Source organism: Drosophila tropicalis, unplaced genomic scaffold (assembly GCF_018151085.1).
Source record: "Drosophila tropicalis isolate 14030-0801.00 unplaced genomic scaffold, ASM1815108v1 contig_878, whole genome shotgun sequence".
Classification (NCBI taxonomy): Eukaryota; Metazoa; Arthropoda; class Insecta; order Diptera; family Drosophilidae; genus Drosophila; species Drosophila tropicalis.
Genome location: NW_027173374.1, coordinates 11,809,403 through 11,827,330, shown reverse-complemented (window position 1 = coordinate 11,827,330; position 17,928 = coordinate 11,809,403). Strand labels below are relative to the sequence as shown.

Below are 17,928 nucleotides of genomic sequence, written 5' to 3'. Positions count from 1 at the left end.
TTAGGCGATTCAACGATTCATTTGTTCAACAGGTGTGAAAATACATTAATTGTTGGAAAACCAATCAAAAATGGCAAAAACGTTATAAAAAAAAAACTAAAAACAATTTTCGCTATTAAATTCTATCGACATTTGCTATATTCCCAATGCACTTTGCATTGTAGATTTTGTGCCATCACTAGTAGTAATTGTACAATCAGCTGACGAGACGGACCACGACGAGTGGAGCACCAGCCAGCGCAGGCTGAAAAATCAATTGCAAGCTGTTGCTCCACAAACCACGACCGCCACATAGATATAGATTATTGCCTGTCCACCATGGACATTGAACGGGTGTTTAGTGATTTGGAGTCAAATCAAACGCACGAAAACGAGGTGGCAAAACAGAAACTTGTTGAACTCTTTACACAGAGTAAGTACATCTCCACCTCGTTTTTTTGCTCAAGTTTTCGTTAATATTTTTCATTCTCCACATAATTTCTCTCTGACTTACCCACTTCCTGATGCTTTCGCTATCGATCGTAGCTAAGGAACAATGGGCCGTTCAATTCATGCTGGATTATTTCATCAAAACTGGATCTCTGCGTATTATGGAGGTGCTGGTCAAAGCTCAGCCACCGCATGATGGCTATATATTTGACAGGCTAGACGATTGCCTCAAGCAGCAACAGCATCGCTTGCAGAGTCTACAAATGTTCTGTTTCATTGTGCGGAGGCATCCCACTTGGTTGCATAAAATCGAAAAGCATCGCCTGATTAAAAGTATATTTAAGTTGCTTATGGTAAGTAATTTCCAATTATAATTGCTCCAGACTACTTATGTAGTGTGGTCCATCTATTGCAGCACGAGAAAGAGATTGTGCCGCTGATGAATGCCCTCCTATGCATCATCACCTTGCTGCCCATTATCCGGAATTCGGTGCCAAATTTCCTTAATGATCTCTTCGAGGTATTTGGAAAACTGGCGTCTTGGAAGGTGCAAAATAGTAATCGTCTGCCGGACGAGAAGTTAATTCACTTGCAATTGGGGCTCCAAATGTTGTTTCATCGTTTGTATGGCATGTATCCCTGCAACTTTATGGGCTATTTGGGCGAGTTCATCAAAAGAGGCAACGGTGGCGGTATCTTTCAGCATACGATAAAACCCCTGCTGGATACGGTAAGAGTTCATCCTATGCTCTTGACTGCTACCCCCGAAACTGAGGTGAGTCATGCCCGCTGGAAAGAAATGGAGCCACACGATGTCGTCATGGAATGTGCCTACCTCACTCTGCCAATTGTGCACCCGGAGTCCAGCTATGAAGACTATAGTTATGCATATCCAGTCACACCCGGATATAGTAGAATGACCTCCACCACCTCAACCAATGAGTGCTACCAGCTGCGGGATTTCCAACACCCGAAGCACTCTATATCACGCTTTGATCCCTCTGGCGGGGATCTGAGTATCTGGAGTCCGCACAACGAGATTACAACCAGCGTCAGCAGTGCCATCCCCCCTAACGCCGACGGCACCGTTTAGATTGCCGCTTCAGCCAAGTATGATGAATTCCCAGATGCTCGGCCTAACTGGATCCTCCCCACCCGAAGCGGCTGTGGAGGCCACTCCTGAGACCACACCCATGAAGGATTTGCGTGAACTGAAACAACAGCAGCATAGCCTAGCCAATCCAAATGCTATAAGAGCTATTTTCCCCACCAGTCAGCCGTCGTCTCCCATGCGCAAGGATCAACAACAGAGTCAATTCAATTTTCCAGATATCAGTAGCGAAGCAGAGGAGAGCACCACTACTACACTGGTAGAGAAGGTGACACAGGTAACAACGTATGAGCGACGATTGCAACAAGTAATCCAGGACAGACACAGCTCCCATATTCAGCTTGAGCAGAGGTCACTGACTGCGGGTATGGGAGAACTTGAGTCGGATGGAGCACCTGCTGCCAAGTCAGTTCCTAATACCAGTACGGAAGTTCCAGCTGCTTTGTGCGGTGAGTGCAACGAGACAGATCGTAATATGTGCAGTGTAGGTGGCTTACACATGCCGACCAGCCGTTCCATGCAACAGCTGGCAAAGGGTGTGAAGCGACGAAATCGCATGGCCAGCTATTGTTGCAACGAATCTGATCCCGATGGCATGTTAACGATGGCCAAAAAAGCCACATTCACCATGGGGGCCGAAACTCAGATGCGACGGGCCAAATCGTGCTCGGCACTTTTCGGCCTACAAAAGCAACAATTAAATGACGATGAAGCCGATTGTCCTGGCCAAAGGCACCGAGAAAACGGTACGACAACACAAAAGACTGGAAGCCGCTTGCAACGAAGCGGTCGTATGCTGACTATGGCTTTAATGGATCCCAAAGAACAAGCCGTGAGAAGTTGCCGTCACGCTGCCACTCAGACTCTGGAGGATGTGTTGCCGGCGCAGTACGAAACCATGTTGTTCGAACTGCTCTTTGAGTTTAAGGATCAGCGCATTAAGTATGAACGCAGCGTGCTTTATCCGCAGGATATACTAGATCAATACATAAGGCACGCCATCAACGCCAAGGAGAATTTTGACTCGGAGCAGTGCCAGTTAATGTGCCTACAACTTCAGTACGAAAGCTACCGGCGTAGCATTCATGCGGAGAGAAATCGTCGTCTCATGGGCCGCAGTCGTGACAAACGTAGCCTGGAAATGGAACGGGATCGTCTTAGAGAGCAGCTAAAGAATTTCGATGCCAAGAACAAAGACTTGGCTCATAAGATGGACGAAGCAATCAGAATGGCCAATGAGCGTCAGAGTAGCCATCATCAGGAGTTGACCGATTTAAAAGCCAAGTACCAATACGAGCTGGATCAAAACAAGTGTTTGCGTCAGGCCAACGATGATCTGCAGACCCGACTCTCCTTGGAAATGGCCCAACATAAGGAGCTAAACTATGAGTTGCAGTCGCTTCGTGGCCAAGTGTTTAGCTTGAACAACGAACTGCAGCATGCACAGTTGCAAGCCGAGTCAGGATTACTCCATAAGCAAGAGCTAGCCCGACTGGAGGCAGAGTTTATCATTATGGGTGAGGTGCAGGTGCGTTGTCGCGATCGTCTGGCTGAGATCGATGTGCATAAAGCTCGAGATGAGGAACTTTTAATGCTTCAAGAGAGCAGCAGTCTAGAGCGAAAAGGTAAATCATAATCTTGATCCAATTGTAGAAAATGTAACTCAATTTTTGTACTTTAGATCTCAGACACAGTCTGGATGAGCGGACATCACAGTTGGAGAGCACCAAGCACAAGATAAGCGAAATGCAGGCCCAGCTGGTCAACAGTGAGAAAGCCATGACAGAGCAGAAGCGTCTCCTGAGCCTTGTCAAAGATGAATATGAAGAGAAATTCAAGGTGATTCAAAAAAATGGAACAAATTCCAAAACTATTCTAAGCTTAATTTTTTTTTTAGTCGCTGAAAGATAAATATGAGGTGCAAAAGAAAATAATCATACAAATGGAGGAGAAGCTTATGATGACATTACAACAACCACTGGGAGCACCAGGCCAAAGCACTTGCTCCCCCGATACAGATAGAACTGGTTAGTCCCAGTAAAATTTTATTTAGTCGATTTATATTTGATTTTTTAATTTTCAATAGACATTGCCTCATCCATGGAACGTAACTCACCTCTATCTACTTCGTTGGCCTCCAGCGAAAGCCTTTCAGCCAGTTTACGTTCCACCGAGTTGAAGAATCTACAGCAGCTGGTGGAGACACCATCTATACCTGTAGTCTTGAGCGCCATGGAAGAAAATATTCGTATGCCCGCCATCGATTTGGCTTCTTCGGCCAGCACCGCCAGTGCCATTAATATAAGCACCACTGCGGCTGCGGATTCTGTGACAAAACTTCTGGATTTGCATTCCGCTTCCAGTAGTGGCAATCATGGCCAATCACAGGCCCAAGCACACTCACATCCGCATCTACATTTGCAACAAACCCAACAGGAGCAGCCATCATCATCATCGCATAACCAAGATCGTTTATAGATCGGAGCAATTTGTGCAGTTTAAAACTGTGAATAAATAGGAATCACGAAAAAAATAATTACAAAAAAATTATACATACATACATATACATACATAAACTATTAACGTTTGACATTTTAAATTGTTTGTAAAAGAAAAAAATTTTGATATGATGGAATAAGTAAAAACGCGAATTAAGTTTTAAATAAAAATTCACCAGGTCGGAATAAATTAGAGTTAACTAAAATGATAAGCGTTAGCATTGATGGATTTTCTTTTGCACTTTGATAGGAAAACTTTTAAATATTTCTTATTCGCTCTTTTAATTGGCGCTTAAAACTAATTTTCGAAAAAATTAAAAATCTAGCTATAAATTTGGCCGAATATTTTTCACTGCTAAAACAACAGATGTGCCTTCTGCCAGCTAACAAACATGTTGACAACTCTATGCACAGCTGATGCAGCAACATATTGAAGAAAACGCCTATTAAAAATTATAATAAAACGAAAACAAAAGAAGCATTGCAATGTTGTCCCAATATATGGAAGAATTTGAGCAGGTTTGTCGATGGTTTTATATGACGATATTCTGGATAACTTCTAATATTAATTTCCCTTGATGCAGGAACCTTTCGAAGTGGGAGAGTTCATTGAGCGACTCACCTGGCGCACCAACAACGAATTACAGAATAGCGAGGACTTTAATCCAGTGGCACTGCACGATACATTCATACAGACGATAAAGGATCTGAAAATACTTCAGGAGAAGCAGCAAAGTAAATGCGAAAGACTGGAGGAATCATTGCATCAGGAGCAGGAGGCGCACGCCAAGAAGATTGCCAAACTGGTGGAGCGCCATCAAACAGCCATCGATTGGTTTGGTCAATTAGATGAAAAGATTAACTCTGTAGCTGGTAAAATAATGCATCTTGGAGAACAGCTGGAGAATGTAAATACGCCACGCAGTCGCTCAGTGGAGGCACAAAAGCTCCTTAATTTCATGTCGGAGTTTCTGGCAGCTGGATCTGTGATCGTCAACGACATTTTCACTGATGCCGCTCGCCTGAACGAAGCCGCCGATGTCATACAAAAGTTGTATGCCATCTCTCAGGACTTACCACCTGACAAATTTGCCGAGTCAAAGCGTAAGATTGAAAAGAAATACGATGAGGTAGAACGACGTCTTATTGAGGAATTCGCGACGGCCCAGAAAAGCGAGGATATTGAGCGCATGAAAGCACTGGCCCAAATCCTTTCTCAATTTAAAGGATACACTCAGTGCGTTGATGCTTACATCGAGCAAAGTCAAATGCAGCCGTACAGCGGGAAGGATATATTCATTGGGATTGTGCCGATGTGCAAACATCATTACGAGATTATCAAGAAGGTGTTTGCCAATCCCCAGCAAGTAATGTCCAAGTTTATACTCAACATCTATCAATTAAAATTGCATCAATATGCCATGACTAAATTGGATGACAAAAAAGACGAGGAGAAGTATCTGCGTACACTTTACGAACTGTATTCACGGTAAGAGAAACATACCGAATAAATTATTTTACCTCTCCATCTGCTACTTCCTTTCTTTAGTACTCTAAAACTTTCAACCGACTTGCAAATCTACATGTCTACTATTGATGACGATCTGCTACAAAAGTTGACACAACAAATTTTTATAAAGAACCTATCTGGCTATGCCGAGATGGAGGCAAAGTGCCTTACTGCCAAGTGCTCAACTGAACTGGAGAAATTCTATGCGAGCAAGAAACATCAAAAGACCCAGACCACCAAGGGATTTCGTCGCAATATGGAAGTGTTTGTTGCCACCAGGGCCAACATAAATATAGCCGCCATTGAGGACTATGGCGGGGAAACATTTCTATCAGAGGAACTGGCCATTAATATGCTGCAAGAGGCTAAGGCTTCGTTAAAGCGATGTCGTCTCCTTTCCAGCGATGCTGAGTTGCCAGCCAATTGCATTAAATTGAATGACATTTTATTGCGTTTTCTCATGCACGAGCATGTGGATTACGCCTTGGAGTTGGGATTGCAAGCAGTGCCTCTATCAGAGGGTAGAGTCTTTCCACAATTATATTTCTTCGATGTGGTACAAAAGACAAACATTATTGTTCATCTGTTGGACAAGTTATGCAATTCATCTGTAATACCGTGTGTTAGGTATGTACATGTATTTGTGAAAGATCCAAGATTTGAAGTCTAATGTTCGTGTTTACACAATAGCAATACACCGAAGTATTCGGATTATGTCTTCAAAAAGCGTATAATGATGGAGCAAATTGAAACGAAATTGGATCAGGGTTTAGATCGTTCGATAAGTGCGGTTATTGGATGGGTCAAAGTATATCTGCAATATGAACAGAAGAAAACGGATTACAAACCTGAAACCGATGTGGATACAATTTCCTCAACTGTAAGAATCAAATGAAATCAAGCAAAATATTAATTATTAAGATTTTTATTTTTTCTATCCTGTATTTTAGGCCTGTCTACAAGTAGTGCAAAATCTTCAACCCGTCATTGGACAAATTAAAAAGTGCGTTGACGGTGAAAATTTACAAAATGTGCTTACCGAATTTGGCACTCGACTTCATCGGGTCATCTATGATCATCTGCAGACTATGCAATTTAATACGGCCGGAGCCATGTGTGCAATTTGCGATGTTAACGAGTATCGCAAATGCATACGTGAATTAGACAGTCCGTTGGTGACTCAGCTCTTTGATATACTTCACGCTCTGTGCAATTTACTATTGGTAAAACCTCAGAATCTTCAAGAAGTCTGCACGGGTGACACTTTGGTAAGCGATTATCTTTATTGTTTCACTTTTAGTCACTAAACTAATTATATATTCATTTTACGCAGAATTACTTGGACAAATCGGTTGTAAGACAGTTCATTCAACTGCGTACGGACTTTCGTGTCATTAAGAACACGAACTATCTGAAGGGCATCATTGAATAAAAATTTAAAGCTGCTGACTCACATTCCCAAAATTTCCACATAGTGCGGTACTTTACGTGAATTTAATTTATATACAAGTCAGAAGCATTATCTAATAATATTTAATTATAGTATGTGCTTTAACTTTCAATTAAGCTCAAGTGGTTGTTTCTCTTTTATCTGTACATCAACCACTCTACGGGCCAGGTCTGATTGGCCACAACATCTTCGCTCTGGATCGATCAAGTTTTATCAGTCAGCCCCAGAGTGCTCGCCTTTTTGGCCTTTCCAATCGCCTCTGCGCCTGCTTCTTCAGTGCTAATAAATCAAAGTTTATTGGTTAAGCACACGGCAATTATTTATTTATTTACGTTTGCCGTTGACGCTATGAATGAGGAGAGCTGACTCCCCCCCGCTCACCTCTTCGACGACTGCAAACTCCGTCGACAGCTACTGGGTTGCCACTATTCGGTGGCTCTTACTGTGTCTCAGTCACCTAGTAGCCGCAGAGCAAAACATATCACTACTGAACGCGTTTCCCTTATTTTTTGTTGAGCTATTTCTTATTATCGCCGCTTCTTTGTTTGTTATTGTTAGTTGAAAATATTTTCGCAAGTCTTAGGCCAAACAAATTTTTGCCCGATATTCTAATCGCAACAATCTCGGTAAATTGATTACAAACCATGCGAGGTTTTCTGGTTCATTATTTAAAAATACTTTTGGCCATTTCTGCGATCCGTGAAATGGCCGGTGGGATTATTAGGACGACCACTGACGCCGCCATTAAAAAGATAATGGCAAGGCGATCATTGCCCTTTGAGGATTGCGGTGAGTAATTGTGAGGATAATCAAAAGAACCCAAGGACACAATTGACATACAATATTAAAAACATTTGTCACGCTGCAAGGAATGTGTTGCATTTGAAAATCGATTTCATTGCTTTTTATATATTTTTGCATGAACTTCAACGCGTTTAACTGCTCGATAGTGACATCAAGTCCAAATTTGTAAAGAAATTGTATATTGTAGAATTCTTGAGTAAGTATTCAACTTGATTTTGGAATACCATCAGATGCATTGTAAATAATTCAGATCTCAAAAACTATCATTTATCTATAATGATAAAAACAATACCAAAAAATGTTAAATAACTTTCTAATTTATCAGGTAGAAAGGCTTCTCCTGTCATGTATCAAACTTTCCATTAAAATTGATATACTCTTCCGGCAAAGTGTATCATTAAGGTCTATTTTACTATCAGTTATTACTTCCTTAAGTCCAATTAAATACATTTAAATTATAGCTGTCATAAAATTATTTTTAGAGTTTGCATGATATTTCTGATTTTCCAGAATATGTCAATTTTTGTCAGAATAAATGTATATATATTGCTCATTGGTCTGGTAAATCAAAAATGAAATCTTATCAGGCAATTAGTAAAATCAATTTTAAAATAACAATTATTTTGTGGTGATCTTTAATATGATAAAAGGATTAATGTTAAATCGTTTGGGAAATTCGATTCAAGAATTTGAATGATATCATGGCCTTGGTAAATGCAATTGGTCAGCATTTATTTATTTTCTTAATATCTATAAGTCACTAGGACGCATCGTAGATAACTTATTATCATTAATTCTATTATCAATAACTGTAGGCGGTTTGGAGGAGGGGCTAATCCCATTTAAAAGTAAATACTATATAAAGACATACAAGTATTGAATTTAATATACTTGCTTTTTTTTAACCCTTGTTTACTATTCTTCTGTTTCCTCCTAGGTTCCCTGTATCAAGTCAACTATTTGAACATTGACAGCTGTGAGAAAATACCCTGTTCCATGCAGCGAAGTTCGACTGTTAAGGTGACGGTGCTCTTCGATGATAATGGTAAATTCCTACTGATACACTGATAACAGGCGTTCCTGCATTCAAACTTTTTCTTGCTCGAACGCGGGGTAAACGAGAAGGGAGGAAGAGAATTGAACGACAGTCGGAAACAAAAATAGATCAGTGCGGGCGAATAGCTTATAAGGCCAAGGTGCTGGTTCTCCCGATGGCGCTTGGACTAGGTTCTACCGCCGATTGTGGGTACGCTACGGCTGCTATCATTGTATAGCATTGTCGTGTGAACCTTCCCCGAAACTACGCGGGCGGTGATAATGAATTTTATACATACCATAAAAAATAAAACACAGAAGAAAATAATATAATTGATCCAAGTGGATCGTAAATCAAAATAATTCCTACGATTGCAGCGATTAGTCGCAATTGGCTAAGAGTTAAGACAAACTCCCCACAATCACCAACCTCTTTCAATCCCACTATACCCAGTGGTAGCACGTTGCAGCTGACATGGCATCGATATCGATGGTTGCAGCCCGGGGCCCAAAATGTTTATAATTTATATAAAAATAACTCTATTTACGCTTAATTTAATTGTATTTTGATTAGTCAGCAAAAAAAACAAGCCAATAATTAGACCCAGCACGTACGCAAATTTGCAGAGGGGTGAAGTGGAAGGAGAAGAGTAGGGTGCCAAAAAGGTTAGAAAATGATTAAGATAAAAGCCAAAATAAGAAAACATCAGGTCGAGCAACGGCTATGAAACACCCTTTGATGATCAATATTATAATGTCTATATATAAATACATACTTTGACATTTATTGACAAAACAAAAAGTTCTTTAAGTAAACTTATAAGATAAATTGATCCTATGTAAGCCATTTTGTTGGATAACTTTTTGCAATTTCCAAGGGAATATCATGAAGTTTCTCTCATAGAAAGTTGGTGCTTCTAAAACCTTTTTTTTAGTCTAGAATCATCAGAACCTTTGAGAGTTCCATAGCACTTATATACAATAGATAAATACTATATACCCTTCAATATCAAAGTAGTTGATTTTCTGTAGTCGAAGCGTTATTTTGAATGATTTATCATATTTTTTCTTACCATTTGTTCTTAAGCCTGTGCAATTCACTTCCTGGTTAAAAGAATGTTTAAGAAGTATGTCCAATATCTAATAGCAAATTGCTTAATGACTAATTTATGGAATAATGAATATATCTTTATATGTGATATATCTGATTAACACTTTAAATCTCTTGAATTTCAAATATATTTGCAGGAAATGGTGTTAGCTTTCTTAAGCATGAGGTACGCTGGGTCTTCAACTACGTCAAAACGCAGGCACTTATCTCGCCTGATCCTTGTGATGGCAATCAGGATTGCATATTGAATGTAAATGATGAGAAAACGTATTGGGCAAATATTTTTGTGAATGAGACCTTGCCAGTGGTAAGCATTTAAGTGATTCCAACAGATGGTATATTGATTTCCTTTTCAAATACTACAGATGAGCGGCAGCATGTTGTGGGAAGCCAAAGATGAGAGCAATCAGAATCTTATATGCTTTGAGGTGCCTGTCATAATCACCGTGTAAATATGTATGTAAGACGCAGAAAAATAAAGTAATTGGTGCATGCAAAAACAAAAGAAACAACGATGCATACGGCAGTGTGTGTATCCTTTAATGAAATTCTGAATGAACCTCAACTGGCTATGTGTGTGTGTGTGTGAGGGGGATGAGGACATGTCGGCGGGGGCGTTAGAGGTTTATAAATTACGAGATCTCTTTTTTTTCGGCGGTTCCTGCTTGGATACGACGCACACACAAATTGGCAGAGAGATATAGAGAGGGAGAGAGCCAAAGACACAGCGGCGATACAAGTGGAGCACACACACACACACAGACAAAACACACTGCCAACCGAAGTCCAAACGGGAGAGCAAGGCCTTGCAATTGGCTACGGGCCCAGCGTCCGTTCAGTGTGTCAGTCAGTCTTGTCTTCGCGGTTGCAACGCGAGGGTCGCTCAAGCTCAGAAGAAGCGACATAAGAATCCGAGAACCCAAGGAAAAAAAACACAACAACAAAACCGCGAATATCGGGCGTAAATTAAATAATAAGGTATTATCAGTGGCGATCAAGGATTGTGAATACTTAAAGGCATATTCGATTTTGGTGGCTGTGTCGCTGAGTCTGTTGGATGCACTGCAACCTCTTTTTAAATATCTAATACCTACATATAGTACATTAAGTAAGTACCAGCCCCCTGCCCAAAAAAAAAAAAAAAAAAAAAAATAAAGAAACATATATAGGTACATATGTATGTATATGTTTCACTGGTCTCGTTTTGCCTGTCATTTGCTCAATTTGGTCGTTGTAAAATGAGATTGCATTCGTGCTAATTGCGACAATCGTAAATGGTGGACAGCAACAGAGGATCATGTATGGGTGCGAGTGTGACATGATCCCATTGTATCAACAAATGTGTATGTATGTATTTTGTTTGTGCCCGTGAACCTTGAAGACGGCTTCAAGTTTAAGCTAGAACCCGAGACCATTAGACCCCCAATGTTATATTGAGTATCACATTTGCTGAACCAAAAGCACAAGCCCATGCCCAGAGATTTTTCAACACCCCCCCTTAGATGGGCAAAAGTACTTAAATTTCCATGCCCGTTTCGAATGGCAGCAAATGAAATCGAAGGATCATTGCTACGTGAGGGTGGGAGGAACATTTGACTAACAATGGAACTTAAAGATCTCAGATAACCCGATATGGCAATCAATGTAAGCAAAGTCAATGGATATTTCATAGTAGTTGTAGAAGTCTTTGATCTAGGAGTCCTATGTCGATCATAGGTCGATCTTAACTTTGATCCTTTAATAGTCCATCGCTCAGTTCGTAGTATGAAAGTGTAAACACATTTGAATTGGAACAACAAATTGTTGTAGAAGCTCTTAAGATTTATGAGATTCTTCGTGAACTACTTATGTATGTATTTAGGTACATACATATGTGTTTATACATATGTAGGTACATATACATATATTGTTCCCTTACCCCATCTCTTTTTTGGGATACTTTATGTTTGCTCACCCTCTACTCAACTTGGACATAAACACTTTTAGTTTTTTTTTTTTTTTTTGCACCACCAATGCACTTTAGAGAGTAAGTATAAAGCAAGAACAACAACAATGCGATGACTTTGCCTGTTCTCTGGTCAAAGTGTTAAACGATTTGCATCATATTACACACAGTTGTTGCTGTTGTCGCTTGGCCTGGCCATTGTCGCCAGAGTCTCGTGCTATTGTGCTAAGCCCCCGCCAAAGTACAAGCCAGATGAAGTGCAATGAAGTAGAGACGAAGACGCAGGCGAAGGCGGAGGCGGACTGGAGGCAAACTGCAACCGGAGGCAGAAGAAAAAAGAAGAATAACAAAAGCAACGGCAACTACCACCAACGATTTATCACAGCAACGACGTCAACGAAATCGATCCGGATCTCAGAGTCAGAGTCAGTCAGACCCAGTCCGAGTTCCCCTCAGTTCCAGACCCAAACATGTGCGGGATATATGTATGTATGCTCTGCTATGCTCCTCTTAAGCTTTAGTGTGTTAGTGTGTGTGTGTGTGTGTGCGTGAAGCATAAAAAGTAATTTTGAATTTTTGAATCGTTAAAAGCAATTAATTGCCACTACGCAACGGCAGCCATCCTGGCAACGGTCTTTCGTCTTTGGGACAGTTTTTGTGGCTGGCCGCGTCCATCGTCGTTGTCAGCTTTACTGCCCAATTTTGTTGCAAATTTTTCGTTCCGCGGAACTTGGTGCATTTCATCTCGTCTTCGTCATCGTAAGCGTCGTCGCTACGTCTTCTTCGTCGATCGTCGCACATTCATTTGTCGCTTAATGTCCCTCAGTTAGGCCGCCGCCGCCACCACCACTCTCAGTTCCCAGTCCCCACATAATATGTATGTGAGCGCATACTCCCTACTTCACTACCTCCCTAACATGTCCGTGTCTTCGGTTGCTGTTGCTGTCGCTGCCCATGCCCGTGTTCTTATACTCTGCTCCCAGAGTGTCTGTATCGTCTTGGTATGTGCGGCATCTGCTGCCTGCCTGCCGGCCTGGGCCGCTGTGAAGTGATCTGGTGATGCTGCTGCTACTGCCGCTTCTGATGTGGTGACATCCACTTGCAGCTCGCACATTCGTCGTAGTCGTATTTTTCTTGATTTTGTTTTCGCTGCTTGCACATTCACACGCAGCCAAATAGCAACAAAAACACCAACAACAACAACAACAAAAACCGACCATCGACCATACCATAAAACATTAGTTTCCCATTTGCGTGCTAAATACCCTATGCAGAATCATTTACAGCATATTAATTCAAGGAGAAGATATGAATCAGAAGTACAAGTAATCCAATAGGATCTAAGTTTGATCGAATTTCTCAAAATTCCATTATCCCCATGGATACCCACGAATACTAATCTCTTTTTATCCCTTAAAGTTTCATTGGGAGCGATTTAGAAGGCTTTAATTGAGAAAGATATGCAAACAGAAAATCCAGGACTATTGTAAGGTACCTGTAGATGTCAGCTATACCCCAATCAGAAGTTGTTACTGTCTGTCTGTCTGTCCGATTTGTCTGCGGCACGCACTACTATGATGCGCGCTTTGAAGTCCTGTCAAGCACTTGAGATACATTTATGTATTTTTTGCATTTTCATTGCTTCTACTTGGTGTGGAGGCCAAGCACACAAATACGAGGAATGATTAGTTAGTTGGTCATGCAAAATGGGAGAAACCGGTTCGGTCCGACTGATTGTCGAACGATCGCTCCTTTAGCATAATCAACATGGCTATGGGTGCTGGAGATGATGATGACGATGATGATGCTGATGCTGATCATGATCGGCAGCGGGCAGTAGATCGGTAGAAATTATGAACGCACGGAATGTGCATATTCTATGGCAAGATATGGGATGATTACCTGGCAAATCATTTTCAGATTGTAATCATCCAAACGCTTAGCATCGCCCGTTGCCAACAAAATGCCCATTCAGAGGCGGATACTAAGGGCTGTTCTGCTAGCACTGGCGCTGGCTATGCTTATGAAGGGTCAACAAGTGAACGCCTCTTTGCCGTCCATGCAGCATCGTCAGCGGATGCATATTCAGCGAGATAGCATCGATATCAAGGACAAGATTATCGAATTGCAGTGTCTGGCGCGGTGCGAGACCGAAGTATCAACACAACATCAACGTTGTCTGGATCACTGTATGCGAGAGCTTCCGCGGACACCACGTCGTGGCAGTTGCCCTCAGCTGGGAAGGCAAACGCGGCTCCTGTCATGCCTGGATAATTGCCAATACGACCATGACTGCGCCGAGGTTCAAAAGTGTTGCTCCTCTGGATGTGGTCCTGTATGCGTTGAACCACTCGGCGTTCGCAACGACACACAATTGCCACCAATACCCAAAATATCTAGTCTAAGACCAGGCAGCCATAAAGTGGAATTAACCATAGAGTCATCGCCATTGGTCTATTACTTCCATGTCGAGGTTTGCTCTCACATTGGACGTCTATTCGCTACCCGCAAACTAGGCCTGTGGCAATGGCAAAAGGTTCAGAAAATTTACGAGTCACAAGATGGACACAGAAAGTGGTAGGTTTAAACATTCCGACTTCATTATATAAACAAATCGAGTCCCAATAAAGTGAATGATCATCCCAAATAGGACAAAAATCACCTTCAACTTGCGACCAGGTCGCTGGTATCAGGTGAGAGTGGCAGCCGTAAACGCTTTTGGCTATCGTGGTTACTCTCAGCCAACAAGTGCCTTTCCCTCCGCAAGCAGTAAGTGATTAGAAAATTAAAAATACTATTTGATTTGCCAATTGACATAAATTGTACAATTTCAAGCAGATCCTAAGCCACCAAAGGCCCCCAACGATTCAAAAATTATCTCGAAACAATACGACGGACGTTCGATGAATGTTAAACTGGTCTGGTGTCCATCCAGATCGAATTTACCCGTAGAGAAATACAAAATCATGTGGTCTTTGTATGTAAAGAGTCAGGAGGGCTCTTTGATACGAGATGTGGCCTATGTAAAGGATGTAAGTTTAATTTAAGACAAACTAAACGAAAAGGACAACTTATTTAATGCTTAATTATTGCAGTCCCATCAGTTCGATATTAAGAATTTGTTACCCAACTCTTCATACTACATTCAAGTGCAGGCTATATGCTTTAGTGGCTCACGACGTCTTAAATCGGATAAAAGGGATCTTTTCTTTAACACAACATTGCAATCCTTGGAGCCATATTCTCAACTCGAATGTTCCACTCAAAGTTACAAACGCTTATATCATCAGCATAGCACATCGGAGAGAAGTTCCACACCAGCCATCGTTTTCAATGAAGTGACTCCTGTACAGAGTTTAAGCCCTAGTCCGGTCTCTTATGAAGTGCGTTTCCGCCTAAACCGGAAATTTGGCATGATTGTGCAAATTTTCGGCTTTCAGCCACACAAGGAGAAGTAAGTGTCTATCAACTATACATGTGTATGTATATACACATGTTCATACAATTGTTGTTTATAAACAAAATTGCCAAAAACACAAAGCAACCAACAAAAATTTAATTTAAAAACTATTCCATTGCAGGGTCTATGAACTGTGCCCCCAAGAAACAAACTGCGAGCAGCGCGAGTTTAGCGCAATTCGCGCCAAAGTGAGTACAAATTGATATTGATTGCCAACGGGGTTCGTGCCTCAAGAGATGGCCATTACAATTACAATTACAATTACAATCATTGTTGTTGCTTCGCTTCTTTGATCAAAGGGATTGATTTTCATTGGCAAATCATGTTGTTTTGCGTATGACACGTCAAACACGTTTTTATATTGCGCCCATGTAAATACGTGGCTTAATTGTTTCGAGAAATCACTAAAACATCAAACAGTCCACACATCAATGGCAATGGACTATGCAATTTGTCTAAGCTGTTCTATTAGTGACTAATCAGAGTGCATAATATGAATTTGTCGTCTTTAGAAACCTCATTGAACGATAAGATACTTTGACTACATCCTTAAAGATCACTATAAAGTATAATTTATATGTACATTTTTCTTTGGATTTCTTTACAGAAAGATTCACTGGAGTTTAGCAAATTAAAATATAATACAACATATGTGCTGAAAGCATTACACTCCAGCCCCAATTCTATTTTGGATGACACCAGAAATGCCTTTACGTTTACCACGCCAAAATGTGAGAACTTTCGCAAGAGTTTCCCCAAAGTGCAAATCAAATGCAATGACTAATTTCCATCCTTCAGCTAAACATACACAACACAATGGTTTCGAATACTATACAGACCACGAGATTATTCTAGATTGTAAATAACGTTTTTTTATATATTGTTAGCACTAAGAACAAACCCAACAAGTTGAACGAAAAAAAAAAAGAAAATATGTTGTTGATAAATTTTAGATTTTGCAAATAATTGTTGCGGTTTTCAGCGTCTAAAGTTAAAAAATAATTATAGCTTGTTAGGGGTAATATTAGAAACTGACCTCTTTATTTAAAAAGTTCTTTGAACTGTTGTATATCGTTTTGGAGCGTTGTTTTCAGTTGGTTGTTGGCCGAGCCAAGCAGTTGACAGTTTTCCAATTGGATGCCATGCTCTAGGAGAGCGGCTATAAGTCTGCTGGTATAAAGCACTGGGCCACCAATCAAATGCAGGAAGTCATATTCCTTTCCTCGCCTCGTGCTAAACAGAATACGTTTAGAGACATAGTTTCCATAGTTGCTGATGCGGCCGACGGAGACATATCGCTGCAGCGATGGAGCATACACCTCTATGACGGCCCTTAAGGACTCTGCAGAAGTAAGGCTTGTTGCTGGAGCATAGACAATGCGAAAGGGCACATCCAAAGCCTTATAAAAGTCAATGGCAAGATTAAGGACGAGCTCTAGTTGTTCGTCTGCCTGATGCGCTGTCTGGGAGGCAACGAAACATTGCACAGCATTTGTTTGTGTTGCCGTATATAGACTAGATAACGATCCGTATTTATGCGACTCGGCTCGACTGTAGCTGCGTCCACAGCAAACATAATGCAACGGCAAAACCGAGGGATAAACACATAACTTTGTCATGGCCCCTAGATAACTTTCGAAAGAGCCGCCTCCTGTTAGAAAAGCAGTGTTAAGTTTATTCTGCAAATGTTCCTCCTTTACTAAATGATAGTGTTCCAAGGGTGTTGCGTTTGCCTCCAGTAGAACACACCGCACAAAGTCTGGATTGGCGGTTTGAACGAAATCACCATTAGTAACAAAATATCTTGCTAGTGCTTGCATGGCATTTACATCAAAATGAGCAGCCTGATCCATCATATAATAACGATTGTTATCCACAAAGTGGATAAGATCCTCCCGCTCAAGATGCGATGGTCCCTTCTTTTGAGAGTTTTCGGGTAAGGCATGCCGATACAAAAGTGTCTCCTCTTGACCGCTGGGACACTGTGAATGCAACAGATTGGGCAAATTGAGAAAGTCATGTATGAAGTCATCTTCAATTGGGTAGAAACTTTGTTTTAATATTTTCACATCGTTGCGCAACGTTTTGCCGCGTTCCTTAAGACGCTGCAATTCAGCTTCCTCTACTTCTTGACAGGATTTAGCTAGAACCTTCAGCTGTTTGGTAACTGATTCACGTTCTTCATCTAGCATGTGCAGTTGTCCATGGTGGGACTGATATTTGTGGTACTTGCTGAGAACAGCGTCCAGATTGACATCCAAGCCGCGTCTGGCGATGCTTCGCTCAAGCTCTGCTCTGTCTCTGAATGTGTCTGCAAAGTCGAGAAAAGGCTGCAACGTCACATAATTTTCATTTGCCTTATCGCCCGTGATATACAGGGCAGATATATGCCGGCGCCTAATTTTGATTCGTCTCAGAGTAGTTCGCAAGTTCAGCATTTTTCCTTTTATTTACTAACTGAACAGCTGTCGCCACAGTTGCCACTATTAACAGTGACTGGTTAACATGCTCCAAAATGATGCTGTTAAATTTAAACATATGTAACTGTCAGTACAATTTGAATTACAAACACAAA

General features: G+C 41.1%; 5 protein-coding genes across 8 annotated transcripts; 4 read left to right on the top strand and 1 right to left on the bottom strand.

Annotated features, from left to right (window-relative positions):
- The first annotated feature begins 48 nt into the window (after nucleotides 1-48).
- Tsc1 (tuberous sclerosis 1 protein hamartin) lies at nucleotides 49-4,250 on the top strand. Its single transcript, XM_068300694.1, is given in 7 exon segments — nucleotides 49-412; nucleotides 526-782; nucleotides 845-1,495; nucleotides 1,497-3,165; nucleotides 3,222-3,379; nucleotides 3,438-3,567; nucleotides 3,627-4,250. Coding segments are annotated over 7 exon segments (3,351 nt in total). The 5' UTR covers nucleotides 49-318; the 3' UTR covers nucleotides 4,019-4,250.
- A 175-nt stretch (nucleotides 4,251-4,425) lies between these two features.
- Nucleotides 4,426-7,114, top strand: Sec10 (Exocyst complex component Sec10). Its single transcript, XM_068301637.1, has 6 exons — nucleotides 4,426-4,557; nucleotides 4,623-5,527; nucleotides 5,588-6,175; nucleotides 6,239-6,428; nucleotides 6,499-6,816; nucleotides 6,882-7,114. Exons 1-6 carry the CDS (start codon nucleotides 4,525-4,527, stop codon nucleotides 6,978-6,980), a joined length of 2,133 nt encoding a protein of 710 aa, XP_068157738.1. The 5' UTR covers nucleotides 4,426-4,524; the 3' UTR covers nucleotides 6,981-7,114.
- Nucleotides 7,115-7,195: 81 nt separating this feature from the next.
- Npc2f (Niemann-Pick type C-2f) lies at nucleotides 7,196-10,460 on the top strand. 2 transcript variants are annotated; one of them, XM_068301645.1, is made up of 4 exons: nucleotides 7,238-7,787; nucleotides 8,740-8,847; nucleotides 10,086-10,255; nucleotides 10,314-10,460. In XM_068301645.1, exons 1-4 carry the CDS (start codon nucleotides 7,643-7,645, stop codon nucleotides 10,398-10,400), a joined length of 510 nt encoding a protein of 169 aa, XP_068157746.1. In that variant the 5' UTR covers nucleotides 7,238-7,642; the 3' UTR covers nucleotides 10,401-10,460. The 2 variants fall into 2 exon arrangements, with proteins under 2 accessions (XP_068157747.1, XP_068157746.1); XM_068301646.1 differs by lacking the exon at nucleotides 8,740-8,847 and having other exon boundaries at nucleotides 7,196-7,787.
- A 287-nt stretch (nucleotides 10,461-10,747) lies between these two features.
- Kal1 (Kallmann syndrome 1) lies at nucleotides 10,748-16,300 on the top strand. 3 transcript variants are annotated; one of them, XM_068301639.1, is made up of 7 exons: nucleotides 10,748-11,056; nucleotides 13,814-14,470; nucleotides 14,544-14,662; nucleotides 14,729-14,925; nucleotides 14,989-15,347; nucleotides 15,475-15,541; nucleotides 15,961-16,300. In XM_068301639.1, the coding sequence occupies exons 2-7, from the start codon at nucleotides 13,857-13,859 to the stop codon at nucleotides 16,135-16,137; spliced, it is 1,533 nt and encodes a 510-aa protein (XP_068157740.1). In that variant the 5' UTR covers nucleotides 10,748-11,056; nucleotides 13,814-13,856; the 3' UTR covers nucleotides 16,138-16,300. The 3 variants fall into 3 exon arrangements, with proteins under 3 accessions (XP_068157740.1, XP_068157741.1, XP_068157742.1); XM_068301640.1 differs by having other exon boundaries at nucleotides 10,749-11,056; nucleotides 14,732-14,925; XM_068301641.1 differs by lacking the exon at nucleotides 10,748-11,056 and having other exon boundaries at nucleotides 14,375-14,470; nucleotides 14,524-14,662.
- A 72-nt stretch (nucleotides 16,301-16,372) lies between these two features.
- Slimp (Seryl-tRNA synthetase-like insect mitochondrial protein) lies at nucleotides 16,373-17,909 on the bottom strand. Its single transcript, XM_068301642.1, has one exon. The coding sequence runs from the start codon at nucleotides 17,789-17,791 to the stop codon at nucleotides 16,394-16,396; it is 1,398 nt and encodes a 465-aa protein (XP_068157743.1). The 5' UTR covers nucleotides 17,792-17,909; the 3' UTR covers nucleotides 16,373-16,393.
- Nucleotides 17,910-17,928: the final 19 nt, after the last annotated feature.

Coding starts and splice junctions, on each gene's coding strand:
- Kal1 (XM_068301639.1), top strand. CDS start 13,857: ATGCCCATTCAGAGGCGGATACTAAGGGCTGTTCTGCTAGCACTGGCG. Junction 14,663..14,728: donor TGCCTTTCCCTCCGCAAGCA/GTAAGTGATTAG, acceptor TACAATTTCAAG/CAGATCCTAAGCCACCAAAG. Junction 14,926..14,988: donor ATGTGGCCTATGTAAAGGAT/GTAAGTTTAATT, acceptor TAATTATTGCAG/TCCCATCAGTTCGATATTAA.
- Sec10 (XM_068301637.1), top strand. CDS start 4,525: ATGTTGTCCCAATATATGGAAGAATTTGAGCAG. Junction 4,558..4,622: donor ATATGGAAGAATTTGAGCAG/GTTTGTCGATGG, acceptor CCCTTGATGCAG/GAACCTTTCGAAGTGGGAGA. Junction 6,817..6,881: donor TCTGCACGGGTGACACTTTG/GTAAGCGATTAT, acceptor CATTTTACGCAG/AATTACTTGGACAAATCGGT.
- Npc2f (XM_068301645.1), top strand. CDS start 7,643: ATGCGAGGTTTTCTGGTTCATTATTTAAAAATACTTTTGGCCATTTCT. Junction 7,788..8,739: donor ATTGCCCTTTGAGGATTGCG/GTGAGTAATTGT, acceptor GTTTCCTCCTAG/GTTCCCTGTATCAAGTCAAC. Junction 8,848..10,085: donor GGTGCTCTTCGATGATAATG/GTAAATTCCTAC, acceptor ATATATTTGCAG/GAAATGGTGTTAGCTTTCTT.
- Slimp (XM_068301642.1), bottom strand. CDS start 17,791: ATGCTGAACTTGCGAACTACTCTGAGACGAATCAAAATTAGGCGCCGG.